Source organism: Notolepis coatsorum, assembly GCF_963971535.1.
Source record: "Notolepis coatsorum genome assembly, chromosome: 18".
NCBI lineage: Eukaryota > Metazoa > Chordata > Actinopteri > Aulopiformes > Paralepididae > Notolepis > Notolepis coatsorum.
The window spans coordinates 8,028,476-8,046,813 of record NC_140182.1 but is presented as its reverse complement, the minus strand read 5'-3'; the positions used below and the strand labels follow the sequence as shown (position 1 = coordinate 8,046,813).

Below are 18,338 nucleotides of genomic sequence, written 5' to 3'. Positions count from 1 at the left end.
GATGATGGAGAGGTGTAGAGAGGGGACCATTATTATTATTATTATTATTATTATTATTATTATTATTATTATTATTATTATTATTATTATTATTATTATTATAACCATTATTGACCCACTGTGGGGCGAGGGTGAATGTCATGCCAGTTTGATAAAGGGTCAATGGGAGGCATGTAGTATTGCACTTTACTTTACTTGCACTTTACTTGTTTACTTTTGTAGTGTTCAGATAACACTAATAACACAAACACAAAGCAGCATTCCTGCTGCATTTCACTACAACAGTAAATCAAAAGTGCAATAATAAATGATTTTGTTAAATGTATACACTTTTATCCTGCTACTAAACAAAACATTCCTGAGTGCTTCATATCCATAACATGCATTTCAGTGTTATAATGTTTTGTTTAGTAGCAGGATAAAAGTTTATACATTTAACAAAATCATTTATTATTGCACTTTTGATTTACTGTTGTAGTGAAATGCAGCAGGAATGCTGCTTTGTGTTTGTTGAGCAGTGGGCTTTAAGTTCATACATTTATTTTATTAGAAGCCTTAATTATAATTGATAATTTTTTTATATATTTGGGGTTACACAGCAATACTTTTAAATGCAGCTGTTTATAAATTCATAAAGTTGAAATTGCATTACTAAATGCATTTGAAATGGAATAAAAACAAAGTTACAACAAATTATAATTGTTTATATACCTTGTGACTATTAGGGCTATTTGAGTGATGGGGTACTACTGGCGGGACTGCCGATAAACAATGCGGCCCCCCAGATTGATTGTGGACATTTTGTGGCCCTCACCATATACAAAGTTGCCCACCCCTGCTGTAGACAGTCTAGCTCATCGGGGAACGAGTCTCTCTGGGCTCGTTGTAGTAGAAGAAGTTCTGCTTCTTCGTAGTCAGCTGCTGAAATGTCAGTAGTGGGCTGAACCTCTGGGTGGTGCCACAGGAATGTCTTTAGCTGCGCACTCTCTAGGGTGAGGCAATCGTCTATGTCGGGGTCTGTGGAGACGAGTGTGTTCAATCCACAGAACATAGATTTCTTGTTTTCTGCCTCCTCTTTACTCGCTTCCCGTGGGGTGGGTGTAGGCCACTCTTCTTCCGGGAGCTTGAGGAACTCTGGTCCGTCACTGTATGGGTTGTGACGGGTGAAGTCATCCAGGGACATTCCCCGGGTGATGACGTCAGCTGGGTTGTGTTTTGTGTCCACATACCTCCAGCTTGCTACTTCTGTTAAATCTTGAATCTCTGTGACTCTGACCCCCACGAAGACCTTGTATCTGCACGAATCAGACCGGATCCATGTGAGTACTGTCGTGGAGTCTGACCACAAGATTGTTCTTTGCACCGGAATGGTGAGTTCACGTTGGATTAACGCGGCGAGGTGCGCTCCTGCTAGGGCTGCGCAGAGCTCTAGACGCGGGATAGATTGTTGCTTTCGTGGGGCTATTCTTGAGCGAGCCAGGATGAAAGCAGTATGTATTTCTCCTCCCTCCTCTCGGGCACGCAAGTAGGCCACCGAGCCGTAGGCTACTTCGGAGGCGTCGCTGAAGACGTGCAGGTCCATCTGGCACGTCTCCGGCCTCACTGTGGGTGGGAAGTAGCTGCGGTGTATGTTAACACCTGGGAGTGAGCTGAGTTCCGTCTCCCACTCTCTCCATGTGGATGCAAGGTGTTCGGGTATGGGGTCGTCCCAGCCCTGGTCCTTGTCCCATACCGCTCTTACAATCATCTTTGCCCTGGTGGTGTAAGGTAGAATACATCCCAACGGGTCATATTGTCTGGCGAGTGTTCTGTATACACTCCGTCTGGTGGTCGGTAGTGCAGTCGACCTTCCCTGCTCCTTGGTCAGGGGTGTGTGTTTATAATGGAGCGAGTCTGTTTTGAAGCGCCAGACTAGTCCTAGTGTCATTTCTTGGGCTTCTCCTGGGATGGTCGCCATCCAGGTCTCGCTGCTTGCTGCCTTGTCCTCGGGGGAGAGGCTGCGCAATACTTGCGGGTCGCTGCTGGCCCACTGCCTGAGATCAAAGCCGCCTTTGATCAGGGAGGCGCGGAGCTTGAGTAGAAGGGCCTCGGCTTCTTCTGGCGTCGAGACGCTTTGCAGACAGTTGTCCACGTAGAAACTATTTTCTACACTTTTTCGGACCTCTTCATCAGCTGCTGGGTCCTCTGCGACGTGTTTTTGCAGTGCAAACGTAGCACAGCATGGGCTGCATGTGGTTCCGAAAGGGAGGACTTCCCATTGATAGATGGCTGGTTGCTCATCCCCGATCCTCTCTCTCCATAGGAACCGCAGCAGGGGCTTGTCCTCTGGGGAGAGGCTGCGCAATACTGGGGGGTCGCTGCTGGCCCGCTGCCGGAGATCAAAGCCGTCTTTGATCAGGGAGGCGCGGAGCAGCGCACGACGTCGCCAGTCAATTTTCTTTATGTGTCCCGCTGTGATTCGCTTGTTAATCTCAGCGCGGTACACAGTCTCTTGAGCGGGGTCTCTGGCTAGGCGCCGCTCTGTGTTCAATAGATACCGCTCCGTCGCTTCTTTTGGGGCGTGGAAGGTGGGCATACCCTCTCGCCTCAGGAGTGGAGTTGCGTATCTCATCACTCCGTTGACTTTGACTCTCTTTGTCCCTTGCTCGAGGAGTGCTATGGCGTAAATGTCTTCCTTGGAACGAATGTCTTTCTTTTCGTTCTTAAAAGGCATTGTCTCTAGTGTCCATAGCCTCTCGACATGCTGTAGGAGGGTGGTGTCTTCTTCTGTCACTCTGGAGTGGAGGCAGCTAGTGGCTGCTGTTCGGTTAAGAGACTTAGCGAGGGGGCCTTGTAATGTCCATCCTAGGCGGGTCTCGACTGCTGCAGGACAGCCTCTGGGCCCTGTGTGGACCCGGTCTATCGGGACTATGAGGTCTGCATGGTCGGAGCCTATCAGCAGGGTCGGGGTGGCACCGTCTATGAGCGGGATAGGTAGTTGACGCAGGTGCACATATTTATCCATCAGCTTGGCGATGGGGTAGGTGTACTGCGACAGGCCTATTCCTTGGCTGGTGAAAGCATTAGTAATCCTATACCGTCTCTCTGGCTGCCCGCTTGCTGCGATAGTGAAGGAGACATTCTCGCCCTTTATCGTCTTTAGATCTCTTCTTATTGTCCGAATCGTCATCTGGTTTTCGCTCCCCCGCAGCCCTAGCTGGGCCGCAGCGGATGCGAGGAGAAGGGTCTTCTCTGACCCGTCGTCAAGGACGGCGTAAGTGTCCATGACCTTGTCTTGGTAACTCAGTGTTACGCGGACCACCTTTAAGAGCACTCGGGCGCCCCCGCTGCTGGCGGGGTCAATGTACATAACACTTGCCTTTGTGCTGCTTGAGGGTGCAGGCTTTCTTCTGTTACTGTCGTGTAGGACATCTAGGTGGGCTCCGTCACACCGACTACACCTCTTCTTTAAGCGGCACTCGGCTGCCATGTGACTGCGCGCACATCGGTAACAGCGTCGGTTGGACTTTATCCATTGACCCACTTCGTCGGCGGTCATCTTCTTGAATGTGTCACATTGTGACAACCAGTGTTCTTTCTCGCAGTACGGGCACACCATCTTCCACTTCTCTTTCATCGAGGGGGTACTGTGGTTCTTGCTGCTCGGTACTGGTTCTGATTGGTGCATGACAGTCACCAATCTTCGGCCATCGTTTGCTCTCCTAGGTCCCTCTCTGGAGCTTGGTGTGCTCCGCACGAACGTATCCAATCGCAGGCTGCTGACTTCTCTCGCCAGGAAGTCGGCTAGGTCTAGGAGGGATGGCTCGGGACCGTTAGGATCACGGTGGTCTCTTTGCCGCCTGAAGCGCTCTTGTCGGGCGGGCGGAAGCTTCTCTAAAATCCTCTCGACATTAGAGTTTGCGTATAGTTCGTGCATACCCTTTTCTCGTTGCGCCCCCAGCATCCCTACCAGGGATTGTACCTTGATAGACAGGTCGTCTAGTGAGCGATTGTCTGTTGCTGGGGGTAGGCGGTCAATATGCCTTATCTCTTGTATTACGTAGTCCCATATGCGTCCATATCTTTGGTCGAGTGCTGCTAGAGCCGCTGTGTATGGGGTAGTAGAGGTGGCATAGGCCAGCGCTATATTGTGCGCTCGGGGCACCTTGAGGTGCTTCAATAGGATAGCATACTTGTGGCGTTCATCAGCTACATCAGCCATCATTGTCTCTAAGCACATCCGTAGCTCCGTGTACTGTGCTCTGTTCTCATGGGTGAAGTCTGGAAACGTCGGTGTGCCAATGTATGATGCCGTAGATGGCTGGCACATCGGTGAGCGTTGGAAGAGAGGCCTCCTAGGCGAGTCTCCTCTTACGCCTCTCGGTGGGCTGGTACCGGCAGGGTACCATGGCCCGCGTATCCAGGTGCTATTCCTCGGGACTGGTCGTGCGTCAATCTCACCCGTGAATTGAGTCGGGGGTCTGTAGCGCAGAGCCGCGGGGGTAGAGCCTGGGCTGTACTGGACCTCCTGGTCCTGTGGAGTACTGTGCTGCTGTCGGGCTTGACTCTCCTCCTCTCCCTCTTCTTCTTCCTCTGTCAGGTCCTCTAGATCCTGTAGTCGTCTATTTAGCCTCTCCGCGGTGTATACCGTTCCTTCCTTGTAGCTGGGTCTCACTGGGACCGGTCGGGGAAGGAGTTCGGAGGGGGGTATAGGCTCTCTCTGGTGGTCGGGCTCAGGGTCGCTTAATCGGTTAGGGGAGGGTGCCCTTGACCGGTGTCTTGACGAGGCCCTGGAGCCCCGTGCGGAGGGAGGGGGTGTTGCCCTGGCGATCAGCTGCTCCATTAGCTGCGCTTGTAATCGGTCGCGCTCGGCTTCGCGCTTGGTGAGAGCGATGTCGCGCTCCGCTTCTCTTTGGGCACCGGCAGCGGCGCGCTGGGCTTCGGCGGCGGCGCGCTCTGCTTCTCTTTGGGCACCGGCAGCGGCGCGCTGGGCTTCGGCGGCGGCGCGCTGGGCTTCGGCGTGGTCTCTTACCATATTCTCTTCCGTCTGAAGGCGTCTAATCTCTAGACGTATACGATCTTCGTCGCTCCGTTGCTGCGCTTGGAGGCGTTCTCTTTCCATGGAAGAATGTTCGCGCTCACTAAGCGTCTGTGCTTGGAGTCGATCGCGCTCTGTTGAGGCTGCTAGGCTGGCGAGGAACGCCTGTGCCAGCATCTTGTCCGCCTCACTGGGGGAAGACGCTGGTTGAGGTGATCCGCTCCTGGCAGTACTCGTTGGAGATGCGTTCTCCTGCGGGGAGTCCTGGAGCTCTATCTCCTGGGCGCTCTCCTCTTCTTGTACCGGGCAGAGTTCCATCTCTGGAGGGTTGTCTTTCTCCTGGAGCTCTCCGGGGACTACTTCTTCGGTCTTGGCGGGGGGTAAAGTCATGTCAGTTCCCTCCTGGTCCCTACCGTGAGCTTGGTCAGTTACATTAGAACCCACTAGGGCCTCTGTTGGCGGGGTAGCCTGGTTGATAGGGTCGGACATAATTTTACTTTCTACTTTTTCCGCGTTTACCGTCTGTAGAAGGCTAGGTAGTATACTGGCAACGTAATCCTCTAAGTACTGAGGTGGCTGCCGTCTACGCTGTGGGCGATCTACTTTAGGAGGACCGTTTTGTGGAGTGTTCATCATAGGCCATTTCAATATTAATACCACTATATTAATATTACACTAGTTATTATCCGGCTCGAAGGACCAATTGTAACTGAGGGGTACAATTCCCTGACTGTATTGATAAGTATGGTATCATTAAACCACTACCGCTTTATGTACTTTAATTACTGGCCATACAGTACACGATATATGAATATGATGAACACTTCCCACAATGAAATCGGTTCCAGTCAAAGGTATTAATCAAGTATTTAATGGAGCAAAAGGTACATAGGATACTTTACATTATTCTTTGAATGCACTTGTAAGGCAAAGGAGTATGCGTAGGCAAATCAATAACGAATGTCCATTCTCTGGTTACGCAGGAGGTAATTATACAACCTGAATCTTAAGGAATTATATCTATGGTACACTAGTAATAGCGGGAGATACTGGAAGGGGTTCCCACTGGTTGTAAGCCAGCAAGGGGGGTAGAAGATCTGTCGGTAGTAGGACGTCTGGTCAACGATGACTAGGGAGACTTCAGGTACAGAAGCCGGTGCAGTAGTCTATTGATCCACAGACGAATACAGCTTGGTTCTCTTGTAGACTGTAGCTCTACAGTGAAGAAAGCTAGGCGGCCTCAGGCTCTCTGAGCGCCGACTCGACTTGACTCCTCTCGGGGTAAATCCAACACGTGCCGGCGTCGGCGATTATCCGCTCCATAAATCATAGGACCAAAGCAAATATATTCCAGCCGCAAAGGCTATGTAGTCGTCGGGTAGATTAATCCAGTGTACATGTCCATACGGTTCTCGCCTAGGTCTCCTCGGGTGAAGGCGCCATGCGGTCGGCCCAGCCTGGATAAGAACTCTAGCTAATACGAGCAAGCGTTGGAGATGCTGGTCACTATAGAATTCTAACCGCACGATACACTATACACAAATAGACTATTAAAGACTCAATAGAAATATGTCGCACTCGACGGTATAGTGCCAAACTCTGACAATTCAGTTATTAATTCGCACGCGGTCTCGATGCTCTACTCTGAGGCCAAACAGGCCATACTTCACCGCACGTTGTATCGTGGGTGAGGCTTCAACTTATCGGTAACATGCTAAGTGCACGAAGCGTACGGAGGTAAGGGGCTAAGAATCTTCTACATTCACCTGCGCCGTATTTATACGCACGGTGCACAAATAGTGCCACTCTCATTTCTGTCGCCGTATCCCTGGGCAGGGCCGGGCAAGTACAGACATGTCGTGTCGGTGACTTTGAACTTGGCTCCGGGGGCCGGTCCCTGGCGCCGGTGGACCGCTGTCCAATAGGAGAATGAACTATTATGGGCTGGACTAAAGGGATATTCCGTGTATATGTACAAGGAATATACAAGGGATATCAAACGATATACAAATACTATTCAATATATATCAATAAATAAATATATATATTCGGTTTAATCTGATCCTTCGTAACACAAACAATATGGAAAGTAATACGACAAGTGGATTATTAATTGAAGATATTAGCGATCACTTACCTGTTTTGACAGTTTATGAGTGTAATTATAGGAAGAGGGAGTCAAAGGAAATAAAATACAAGAGAATAAGAACTGACAAAACAATATCTGCTTTCAGAAATGAGTAATTGCAATGCAACTGGAAGAGTATATGTGATGAATCAGATGTTGACGAAGCTTATGGGTTATTTCTAGACAAATTTAAAGTCCTGTATGAAAAAAACTGCCCACTGAAACAGTGTAGCAATAAGAACAAGTTGGCAGAAAATCTGTGGATGTCAAAAGGTATACAAAATGCATGCAAAAAAAAGAATACTTTATATAGGATATTTATTAAAGACAAAACAAACGAAGCAGAGTTAAAATATAAAAAATACAAAAACAAACTAATTAGTATTATGAGGAAATGCAAGAAGGATTATTATACCAAATTATTGGATACAAAATACAAATAATGTTAAAGGAATATGGGACATATTAAATAGTATTATTAGAAATAAACCAACCAACCTAGCTTACCCTGACTATTTTACAGAAAATGACAGAAACATTACTCTTATAAATGAGGTAGTGGATGGCTTTAACAACTTTTTTGTTAATGTGGGACCAAAACTAGCCAATGAAAGTCAACACTGGGAAGAGTTTTGCAGTGGAAGATTGTGGAGAAAGAAACCCTGCGGATCTGTGGAGAAAGAGGACATTATTGAGATGGTAAACAAATGCATGAATAAAACCTCCACAGATGGGGATGACATTGATATGTCTCTGGTAAAAAATATTATTCAAGGAATTGTGGAGCCACTATCTCATATATTCAAATTGTCGTTCAAAATGGGAGCATTCCCTCAAAAAATGAAAATTGCAAAGGTTATACCATTATTTAAAGCTGGAGACAAGCATTTATTTACCAATTAAAGACCGGTATCCCTGCAATCACAGTTCTCAAAGATACTTGAAAAACTATATGTTGCAAGATTAGACACTTTCAATGAAAAACATAATCTCCCAATGGACAGCCAGTATGGTTTTAGAACAGCTAGATCTACCTCCATGGCATTAATGGAGCTTGTAGAGCAGGGGTAGGCAACCCTAGGCACGCATGCCTGCATAGGCACGCGGGGGCATTTGCATAGGCACAGGGGGCAGCATTAAAAAAAAAAAATATTGAAATTTGAAATATTATAGTGAAATATTTTGCACTGTTGTCGCATTTATCTTGTTGAAATCCTCCCACAGGTTCTTTTTACTACCACATATTTAATTGAGACCCTTTATTTGTTTATTATTTCAATTTAGCTGGAAATACATTGCTACATCATTCAGTAACATTTGCAGAGCCTTATAACAAAAACATTATTACGGTCACCATTGTGACCAGTGGGATTAATCAACAAATTGTATTATTTATTTTTCTATTTCATTGAACATTGCACATGTTAAAAGCCATTTTTTTTACTCAAAATGTGAGTATTACTAAGTCAACTTGTGTTCTTAAAACAATGACAATAAACATAGTTTTATTAGGTTGAAATAATGTGGTTGTGTACTTATTTTTCTGTTAACTTATTATGGATTGAAAACTGAAAACCTTAATGCACTCAATATTTTTAAGTTCTGGTAACTTATTATATTTTTTTTACAGTGTAGTCTTGCGATCAATCAAAACGTATTTACACGATATACCTCACATTCACCCTCCATTCACATCCTGGTGTTCTCCATTAGGCCTGTAGGTGGAGCTATGACAGCACACGTACAGTACACACACCAATGGTGTGTGATGTGTCCAAAAATGAATGGGCAAATGTGAGTGAAATGGTCGCACTGTATGCAGCTGTTTGTCTGCATTGCATCCCCCCCCCCCCCCCCCAACTCAGATTTAGGGTTGATACAACCATCATAATAATATTGTTAATAATAATAACAATAATGATGTAATAATGTAAAAATTATCATTAAAAAGACCTGATTATGAGAAGAAAAAAAACGATGCATGGAATATTGTTGAGGCACACTAGTTACAACTATATTTCAAACAGGCACTCCATGTCAAAAAGGTTGCTGACCCCTGTTGTAGAGGAAATAACGGACGGTATAGAGAGAAAGAAATATGTACAGTATTAGGAATATTCATTGACCTAAAAAAAGCTTTTGATACAATAGATCATGAGATTTTACTGAAAAAGATGGACAGGTTTGGTGTCAGAGGGGTTGCTCTAGACTGGCTGAAAAGCTATATTAGTAACAGGCAGCAATTTGTTCTGATGGGTCAGCACAAGTCACAATGCTTAAACATTACCTGTGGTGTTCCACAGGGGTCAGTATTGGGACCCAAATTGTTCATTTTATCTGACATACTGAAACTTGTTGTCTTTGCGGATGACACAAACATTTTATGTTCGGGGGATGACCTTCAGCAGCTTTTAGAAGTGGCAAACATAGAAATGGACAAATTAAAAGGTTGATTCGACACAAATAAGTTATCACTCAATTTGAAAAAAACCAACTTCATGATATTTGGAAATTGTAAAATAAACTGAAAATTGATAATGTAAAAATGTTGAGAGTATATACAAACAAGTTTCTAGGGGTCTTAATAGACCACAAACTCTGCTGGAAACCCCATATAAAATATTTGTGTTCAAAGTTAGCGAGAAGTATTGGTATACTGGGCAAGATTAGATATATCCTGAATCAGACAACTCTATATACATTGTATTGCACACTCATTGTACCATATCTATCATATTGTGTTGAAACCTGGGGAAATACTTATAAAAGCAACTTACAAAAGATATGCACACTGCAAAAAAGAGCCATACGGATAGTACATCATGGCAGATATTTAGATCACACAAATAGTCTGTTTGTAAGGAGTCAAACATAAAAATTCATGGACTTATAATGAACAGCAAGGGACACACGACCGATTACATAAGGGAGAAATGGGAGAGAGAACTAGAGATAGGAATAACAGGGAAGGAATGGGGGAACATATGCGAGGTGCAACATTCAACAGGATCGAGGATATGGAAAGAGTTTGGATGGAAAAACATAATCAGATTCTTTATAACCCCAGAGCTGAAGGGAAAATATGCACCAACACAAAGAGCATGCTGGAGGATGTGTGGGAAGGAGGGGGCAAATCACACGCACATATTCTGGGGATGTCAGAAGCTGAAGGGGTATTGGGAGGATAGGGGAGGCAATGATCAGAATATTAGGATACGGGTTACCACAAACAGGACTGGTGCTTTACTTAGGAGACCTGACACACGAGGGAATACAAGGGAGGGACAAATATTTAATAAAGATAATGTTGATAGTGGCCAGAAAAGCAATAACGAGACTGTGGTACAAGGAAGACCCACCGACAATAGCACAATGGGTAGGAATAGTGGAAGAGATACAGGATATGGAGAGGATAACACACATGCTGAGGTTACAGGAAGAGAAATTTGGAGAAAGATGGGGAAAGTGGGAGGATTACAAGGGGAACGAAAACGACATCACAGAGGAAGAACCAAATACACCACAAGAGGGCGAAGGGTAAAGGAGGAAAGAGGTTCAAAGAGGGTCTCTGAACCCATGTCACACACTTAATGTTTTCTAATTTTATTTTGGTTTAAGGTATGACAACTGTTTTATGTTTTTTATTTGCTTAAGTCAGTATTTTTTATTTTCGTCTTTTGGGTATTAAATTTTTTCTTTATTATTTATGTCTGTTTAATAGTGTTGTTGAGGTTATTGTATAATGCGTGTTGTTTGTCTATAAATGTTTAATAAAAAAATTTAAGTTTAAAAAAAAAAAAATCATGGACTTAATCTAATTCAAATCTGCACAAATGATGTTTCTGGCAATAAAAAACAAATTACCAAGCAACATTCAAAAAAAAATTCATGGCTAGAGAGAGTGTTTATAATTTTAGAGTGACATTAGCTTTAAAGCAACCTGCAGTGGAAGAATGAACTTCCTGGCTGTTCATCTATGACCTCTCTTTCGTTTTCTTTTTCCACCTCGTCGTGGACATTCTCCTGTCCATCTGGTTCGGTCTCCAGTTCATTCATGTTAGTATTGTTCTCCTCTGAACTCATAACTGGTAAGGTCTTGTCGGGTAGGTTGTCCTCTTCCTGATCCATGTCGCTTCCTTCGTCAGTTTGGGGGTCAGGATTCTTCCGGGTGAGGGCGGTGCTGATGGTGAGTTCTCTCTGGAGGACTTCCGCAAGGTCTTCGCCCGTCTGTTTCGCTATCTCCTTTAGGTCTGAGAGATAAGTCTGTGTAGCCGTGTTGCTGGCTGTGTAATCAATGGGGGTCATCATCTTTGAGGGAAGGGGGTCCATTCCAAGCACTTTGTGAAGCTGTCCGAAGGCAGACAGCCTTAAGGCATGCTGTGCGCTCTGTGTAATATCTTCTCTCTGCTGGCGGTCCAGGTGACCAATAGCATCCTTCTCACATGGATCACAGATTCCAGCACCATCTGTCATGAGGATCCCAGAAGCCAGACATTCCAGAACTCTTCGCAGGGCTTCTCCTGCCCTCATGGTTTTGTTCCCTGTGCCGATGGCTTTCTCACAGATCAGCTCCAGCGGCCAGCCACGCAGTGGGGCCCATGTGGGCACGCGGGAGCACAGGTCCCTCAGGATGCGGATGACGGTGACGCAGGAGCGAAGCCCCTTGGCCCTGGCCTGGAACCACTCGGCGTGGCGGAGTGACGCCAAGGCAGTTAGGCAATTCTGCCTGTCCAGAACGTCCGGGGGATCGCTGACTGAAAGCGCTTCACCACCGGCAGCCTCCTTCTCTGCCTCTTTGCGGAACAGTGGTGAGGTCATGTGTATGGTGAGGCTGAGCGGAGGCTCCTTGGAGCTCTTGATGACGATGCTGGCCTCACTGATGTGCTGCGTGACCACGTACTGGTCTTCCGTGATGGTCTTGAGCTGCACGGCCAGGTTGTCAGACACATTCTTCAGGAGGGTGAGGGTGGGTTTGTCCTTGCAGAGCAACACCAGCTCCAGGTCCAGATCACCCTTCAGCAACAGACCCTTGGCCAGGAGACCCACCCTCATCACCCCATGCAGGGATCGACTGGGCAGGTCCTTGTGCTCGCTCTCTTTAATATCGGTCTCCATGGCGTCTGCTGCTGGTGGTGGTGGCGTTGGCGGTGGTGCAGCTGTGGTGCAGTCGGGCTTGGGGGAGCCTTGCTCCTGCTCGTCCAGCCAGTCGGAGACGGCCGTCAGGGCACGCTCGGTGTGAGACACCATGTTATGTACGCTCTCCAGCTCCGCCTGCGTTGGGTAGATGGCAGAGTGCTTGGCCATCACGCGGCGGTCGTCGTTCATGAAGATACGCATGGAGGGGTGGCGCATTGGAGGCTGGTATATAGATAGATAGATAGATACTTTATTAATCCCCTTGGGGAAATTCAGGGTATCTCGCAGCTCACATAGTATACAGACATTGACCATTCCCATACAGTAGTTACACGTTATGTCTGCATCATGAATTAAAATAAGTACATGATAAAATTCAATTAAATCATACCCATCAATATTAAAATTAAAATTAAAATAGTAGCGTGATTAGATAAAAGCAGGTGTATAAAAACAGGTGTAAAAACAGATGTAAAAACAGGTGTAAAAACAGGTGTAAAAACAAATATAAATACCATGATGGCTGCTCTTCTGTCCGGCAGGTGGCAGTGATAATGGTGTTGAATGTAGCAGAGGACCAACGATGCAGCCTGTCGGTGTGTGAACGTTTCGCTAATGGACGCTGCACGCTGCACTGTTTTTATAGGAATCCAAGATGTTCCGGAACGTTCTATTATGACATCATACGGTGACATCACAAAGGTTCCAGAACCTTCTATCATGACATCATACGCTGGTTCTTACCTAATAGCATTAACTATTTATGTCCCTCTGATAGTTATGAATCTGAACCCTGGGTTACATTCTCCCCTGCTATCCTAATGCACGTCCCTGTGCATATTATCCCAGGACTACATTATCACAATCCTATGGGGTTCTGGGGAGTCGGAGTCATCTAAAGAGTCTGCGATTACTGAGCTTAGACTCTGTAATATTGACTGGATTATCGTCACTAGTGGGTTTCCTAGTCGGTGATAAGTCAGGGTTTTTGGAGGTTCCCTATGTCTTGTCGACCTTCTTGGCTGTTCATCTATGACCTCTCTTTCGTTTTCTTTTTCCACCTCGTCGTGGACATTCTCCTGTCCATCTGGTTCGGTCTCCAGTTCATTCCTGTTAGTATTGTTCTCCTCTGAACTCATAACTGGTAAGGTCTTGTCAGGTACTGTAGGTTGTCCTCTTCCTGATCCATGTCAGGTAAGTGCTTTTCCCAATCCGCCGTATCTGGCTCAGGTAAACTGCCTTTAGTAGGTCTCACTGCGGATGGGATAGTCTTGTTCAGTGTCGTCGGGTCATCAGTTGTCCCTGGAGCTCCCTCAGGAAGAATGACTGTGTCTGAGGGGTCTTGCTCGACAGTGGACACTGGAAAGGGTCGTGTGTCCACCACTAGACCTCCATGGTCATAGTGATAAGGGAGATCAAGATAGTTGTTACGACCCTGGCTCAAAGGCACGCAACCTATGTGCAAACCAACACCAAAACCCGTGCTTAAACTCAAAAATGCTACTCTACAAGGAATTACTGGTATAACTAAAGTACAAGGATTGGAAGAATGTGACAACTCTCCCCCCTAACCACAGACAGACCTGCATGTGTGTCTGAAGGCCTGGTTTTAACCATGCCAGCAGGTAACCAATCAGCACCAATTAGCTAATTGGCAGCCCTCACCTGCATGCCCCGTGACACAGGAGTGATCAGGCCTGCATGCACAGTGACACAGGAGTGATCAGGCTCCTGGTACATAACACCTCCCCCACCAAACTGGTTGCCCAAGAGGCAACCACTACACAACAACCCATAAACAAAACAAAATAAAAATAAAAAACTGTGACCCATTAGTTGTCAGGGCCACTACCACAACAGGGATAACAGGTCGGCCCCTGTCGAACACGACCACCAACCGTGTTGTATGCTCCCTTTCAACAGGCCCCTCCACCGATACCGACCTGTCAAAAATAGACTGCGAACCAAAATCAATCTGAGAACTAATCTCACTGCGCTCAACAGAACAGAACACAGAAAAACAAAAACCATAGATCACTGATACCACCACCGCGCCCATATCCATCCCACCTGGCACTGGCAGTTCAGGATACTGCAAACCGTGAACATCCAGAGTAGGACGTACCGCCTCAGGTACAGCCCCACCGTCCCTGGAACATGGCAATACGTCAGTCCCAAAAACGTCTGGAACACCATCTAAAATGGCGTCACCCAAAATAACATTGTCCTGATCGAAATCAAAATGGCTGCCACTCAACAGACCAGGTCGCGAAGGCGGCTCCTGCTCCACAAGACACAGGTAACTAGGTTGACCATCACACCTAGTGCATGGCAGAGAATCAGTGTGGACATGTGGATCAATGTCAGAATCATCAACTGACATACTGGGACCATCCCTGCCCACAAGTGAAACATTAGGGACAATAGAGCTACTGTGGGAAGGCTGGCAGCCTAAGTCAGGCTTAGTAGCCTCTCCAACTAGAACGGTGTCACATGAATCAACAGCACCTCTCATAGCACTTCTCAACAGGTACACTTTTCAATTCAACAAAGAATGTGTCACTAAGTGTAATGTCCCAAGTCGAAGTATCAACAACATCACTTTTGTCCTTTGACATTTCCCGTGTCACAGCACACACAGGGAACACTCCTGGATGTTTCTGTGCCAGCTCATTAGGGACCTCAGAAACCACAGGAATGGGAGTTACAACTGGAGTAGCCAACACTTTGTCACCAGCCAAATCATTCCCTAGAATGAAGGACACCCCCCTTATGGGAATGTGAGAACATACCCCCACAACAACATTGCCTGACACTAAGGGAGAATTGAGCGTGACCTCATGCAAAGGTGCATCCACAAATCCACCCCCAAAGCCCCGAACAACGACACCGGAATGCAAAGAAGAGTTTTCTGAAAACGGCAAAAACCCCTCCAGAATGAGGGACTGAAAAGCACCGGTATCTCTCCAAATTGTTATAGCCTGTTTGGACTCTAGTGCATTAGTCAGGGAAACAAATCCATCCATCATAAACCTTGAGGAACCCTCAAGCTCTTTGTCCACACATTTGATACTTCCCCCATCACCATCTAACGTTGGCATAGGCGTTCTGCATATGGTTTCTACCAGAGCCACGGTTCTGAAATTTTTCTGCTCAAGCACCGGGCACCCAGCAACGATATGACCAGGTTCTTTACAGTAGAAACAGATAACCCCTTCTGGGAATGCACCAGCAGAACCACCCCGCCTAGGAGGTGAAGTTAACTGACCAGCAGACACAGGTTTTGGGAAACGGCCCCCCTGAACAGGACGCCTATCCCTGGACTCAACACGGTAGTCCTCCAAAAACACGGACTTGTGTGTCAACACAAACTCATCAGCGAAGACAGCAGCGTCGCCTATCTTCGATACCTTACGCTCGTTTAGATGAGTGGAAACGGTATCAGGAACACATCTTTTAAATTCCTCTAGGAGAATCAACTGTCTAAGCCAGGGGTGGCCAACCCGCGGCTCGCGAGCCGCATGCGGCTCTTTGCCCGTCAATGTGCGGCTCTTCCATCCATAATTTTTTTTTTTTGTCACTCATTCCATAAGGACGTAGAATAAACATTTACACTTTTTTTTTTAAATGGTCCATTTGCATGTTCTTGGTATCTGAATCTAGGGACATATATGGATCAGTGTCAGAAATAGTGTGTCTGTTACTAGGCTTGAGTAAATTGTAATGAAGCAAAGGAGAATATCAATTCTATTTAAAAACATTTTTTATCTTTGACTGTAAATAACACCATGCTAAAATTTACCAGACCTGAAAAATCTAAGCAAATGAATAAAGGGAAGATGATTAAACAGAAGGTTTTGTAGATACAGTACTGAATTCTGCCATCTTTTTTATAATGTAAATTTCTCCACCATTTTTCATCATATTGCAACACCGTTTTTTGCAAGACGTTCACAGAAAGGTAGAGAAACTAACTGCGTTCTGTTTTATGGCAATAACGTTCAGGTTTGTGGGAGATAATCCCAAAAAATAAGAGAAATTAAAAAGTAAATCCAGAAGTCAGATGATTGACAGGGGCTGGTGTGAGCTGGGTAGGGTAGTTTTTCGAAATGTGAAAGCCCTGAGTCTCTTCCTTCAAAAGACTACACTCACTTTTGGCTGTGCCACTTCCTCCTGTCAATATGCGCCGGTTTCCGACTCAATGCCCTGAGATTTCTATAATCTTATATTTCACTAATAACAGTTAAAATAATTGGTAAACAAACGTAATGCTGAAAATATACACTTTTACTGTATATCTCGGGCTTAAGAGGTTAACCCTGTGAGGCCCAAATTAAAAAGAAATTAGCAACTTCAGAGGCCAGAGGGTGGGACATATAAACACATTTACTATCAAATAGCATTGTGAGGCTGAACAACAGGACCAATTGACTATACATGTGCTTAAAGGGGAACTATCTTATAAATGGCTTTTTCAGTGTTTACCATTGTTTCTTAGCTATGTGGACTTATATTAATAGGATATATGTCTTTAATTCTCATATTGGCGAATTCTTCCAATTCTCCTCTCACAATATTCACCCTCACTGAACTGAGTCATCTGAAAATGTGCATATCTGTGATGTCAGAGATTTCTCAGCTGCATAATAATGTGGCAGTTGATGTGGCAGTTGGCACCAGGCCACACAGTGGTTGGAGCCCAGCCTCAAAACGGCTTAAGATCTTGAGGTAGAAAAATGCGGTTTTTAGTACTTGATTAGAAATACAAAACAATGCATTTAAAAAAAAAAAAACCTAGGTGTTCCATAGACTCACAGGAATTGTGTAAAAGTGCCCAAATAGTGAAATAAATAGTAAAATAGTTCCCCTTTAACATTTTTTAAATAAACATTATTTTTTTAAATGGCTAAAAGTGATTTTGTAATTTTGCAACCGTGGGTCTCACAGGGTACTTTTAACCCTGTGAGGCCAAAATAAAAAAGACATTAGCAACTTCAGAGGCCAGAGGGTGAGACCTATAAACACATGAAGGGTGCCGTGACTGAAAAAAAAGGTTGAGAAACGCTGGTATATGGTGTGGCTCTTTGTGGTACCACAGTAATTTTTGTGGCTCTTAGTCTCTGACTGGTTGGCCACCCCTGGTCTAAGCTGTTCTCTTGACTCTGCTTTCTGAGAAGTGCACCACCTGTCAAACAGGTTCTCCTTCTCCCTTCCAAATTCAACATAAGACTGTCCTTCCGACCTGCGATAACCTCTAAAACGCTGACGGTAGGCCTCTGGGACCAACTCATAAGCCCTCAATATGGAAGCTTTAACAAGCTCATAATCAGCGCTTTGTTCAAGGGACAGAGCAGTATAGGCTTCTTGTGCCCTACCAACTAAAACACATTGCAGCAGCAGTGTCCAGGCGGTATCAGGCCACTTCAATGTGGTTGCCACCCGTTCAAAAAGGGGAAAATATCTTTCCACGTCTTGTAACATGCGTTACTTTATGAAGAAGATGTCAATGTGTTGATAAATGAAGTGTGGGCCCAATATGTTAGGATGTGCCAATGTCAGCATATTTGGGTCACTTGACCTTTAAGATTCCAGGTATGGGTGTGGTTAGGGGCGGTCCCAACCAGCAGGGGGCCATCTTGGATTGGAATCATGGCCTCATGGAGTTTTGTTTGCTACTGCTATTGTGAGAGGAAGGAGGGATTTTGCCAGGCCTCCTAAAAGATTCTTCAGTAACCAAGGACAGGTCAGCTGCAGTGTTGCTTCCGAGTGGATTACTTCTTTTTCCTTTCCTTTTCTAAGATGTGGATCAACCCAGGACTTATCACCTTTTGGACACTCAAAGGTTTGAGTGTTATTGGACACTACTAACTACCATGCAGGCTGCATGGTCTGGTAGGCCTGAACATTATACACGGTAAACATACATGGTAAACATACATGGTAACATCATACACGGTACATTATACATGGTAAACATACATGGTAACATCATACACGGTACATTATACATGGTAAACATACATGGTAAACATACATGGTAACATAGGCATGGTAACA

General features: G+C 45.5%; 1 protein-coding gene across 1 annotated transcript; it reads right to left on the bottom strand.

The window, feature by feature from the left end:
* Positions 1–11,075: 11,075 nt before the first annotated feature.
* On the bottom strand, positions 11,076–12,497 carry LOC311244813 (interleukin enhancer-binding factor 3 homolog; the record flags this gene model as incomplete). The annotated part of the gene is made up of 1 exon (XM_084334498.1): positions 11,076–12,497. One exon carries the CDS (start codon positions 12,495–12,497, stop codon positions 11,076–11,078), a length of 1,422 nt encoding a protein of 473 aa, XP_084190624.1.
* Between the last annotated feature and the right edge of the window lie 5,841 nt (positions 12,498–18,338).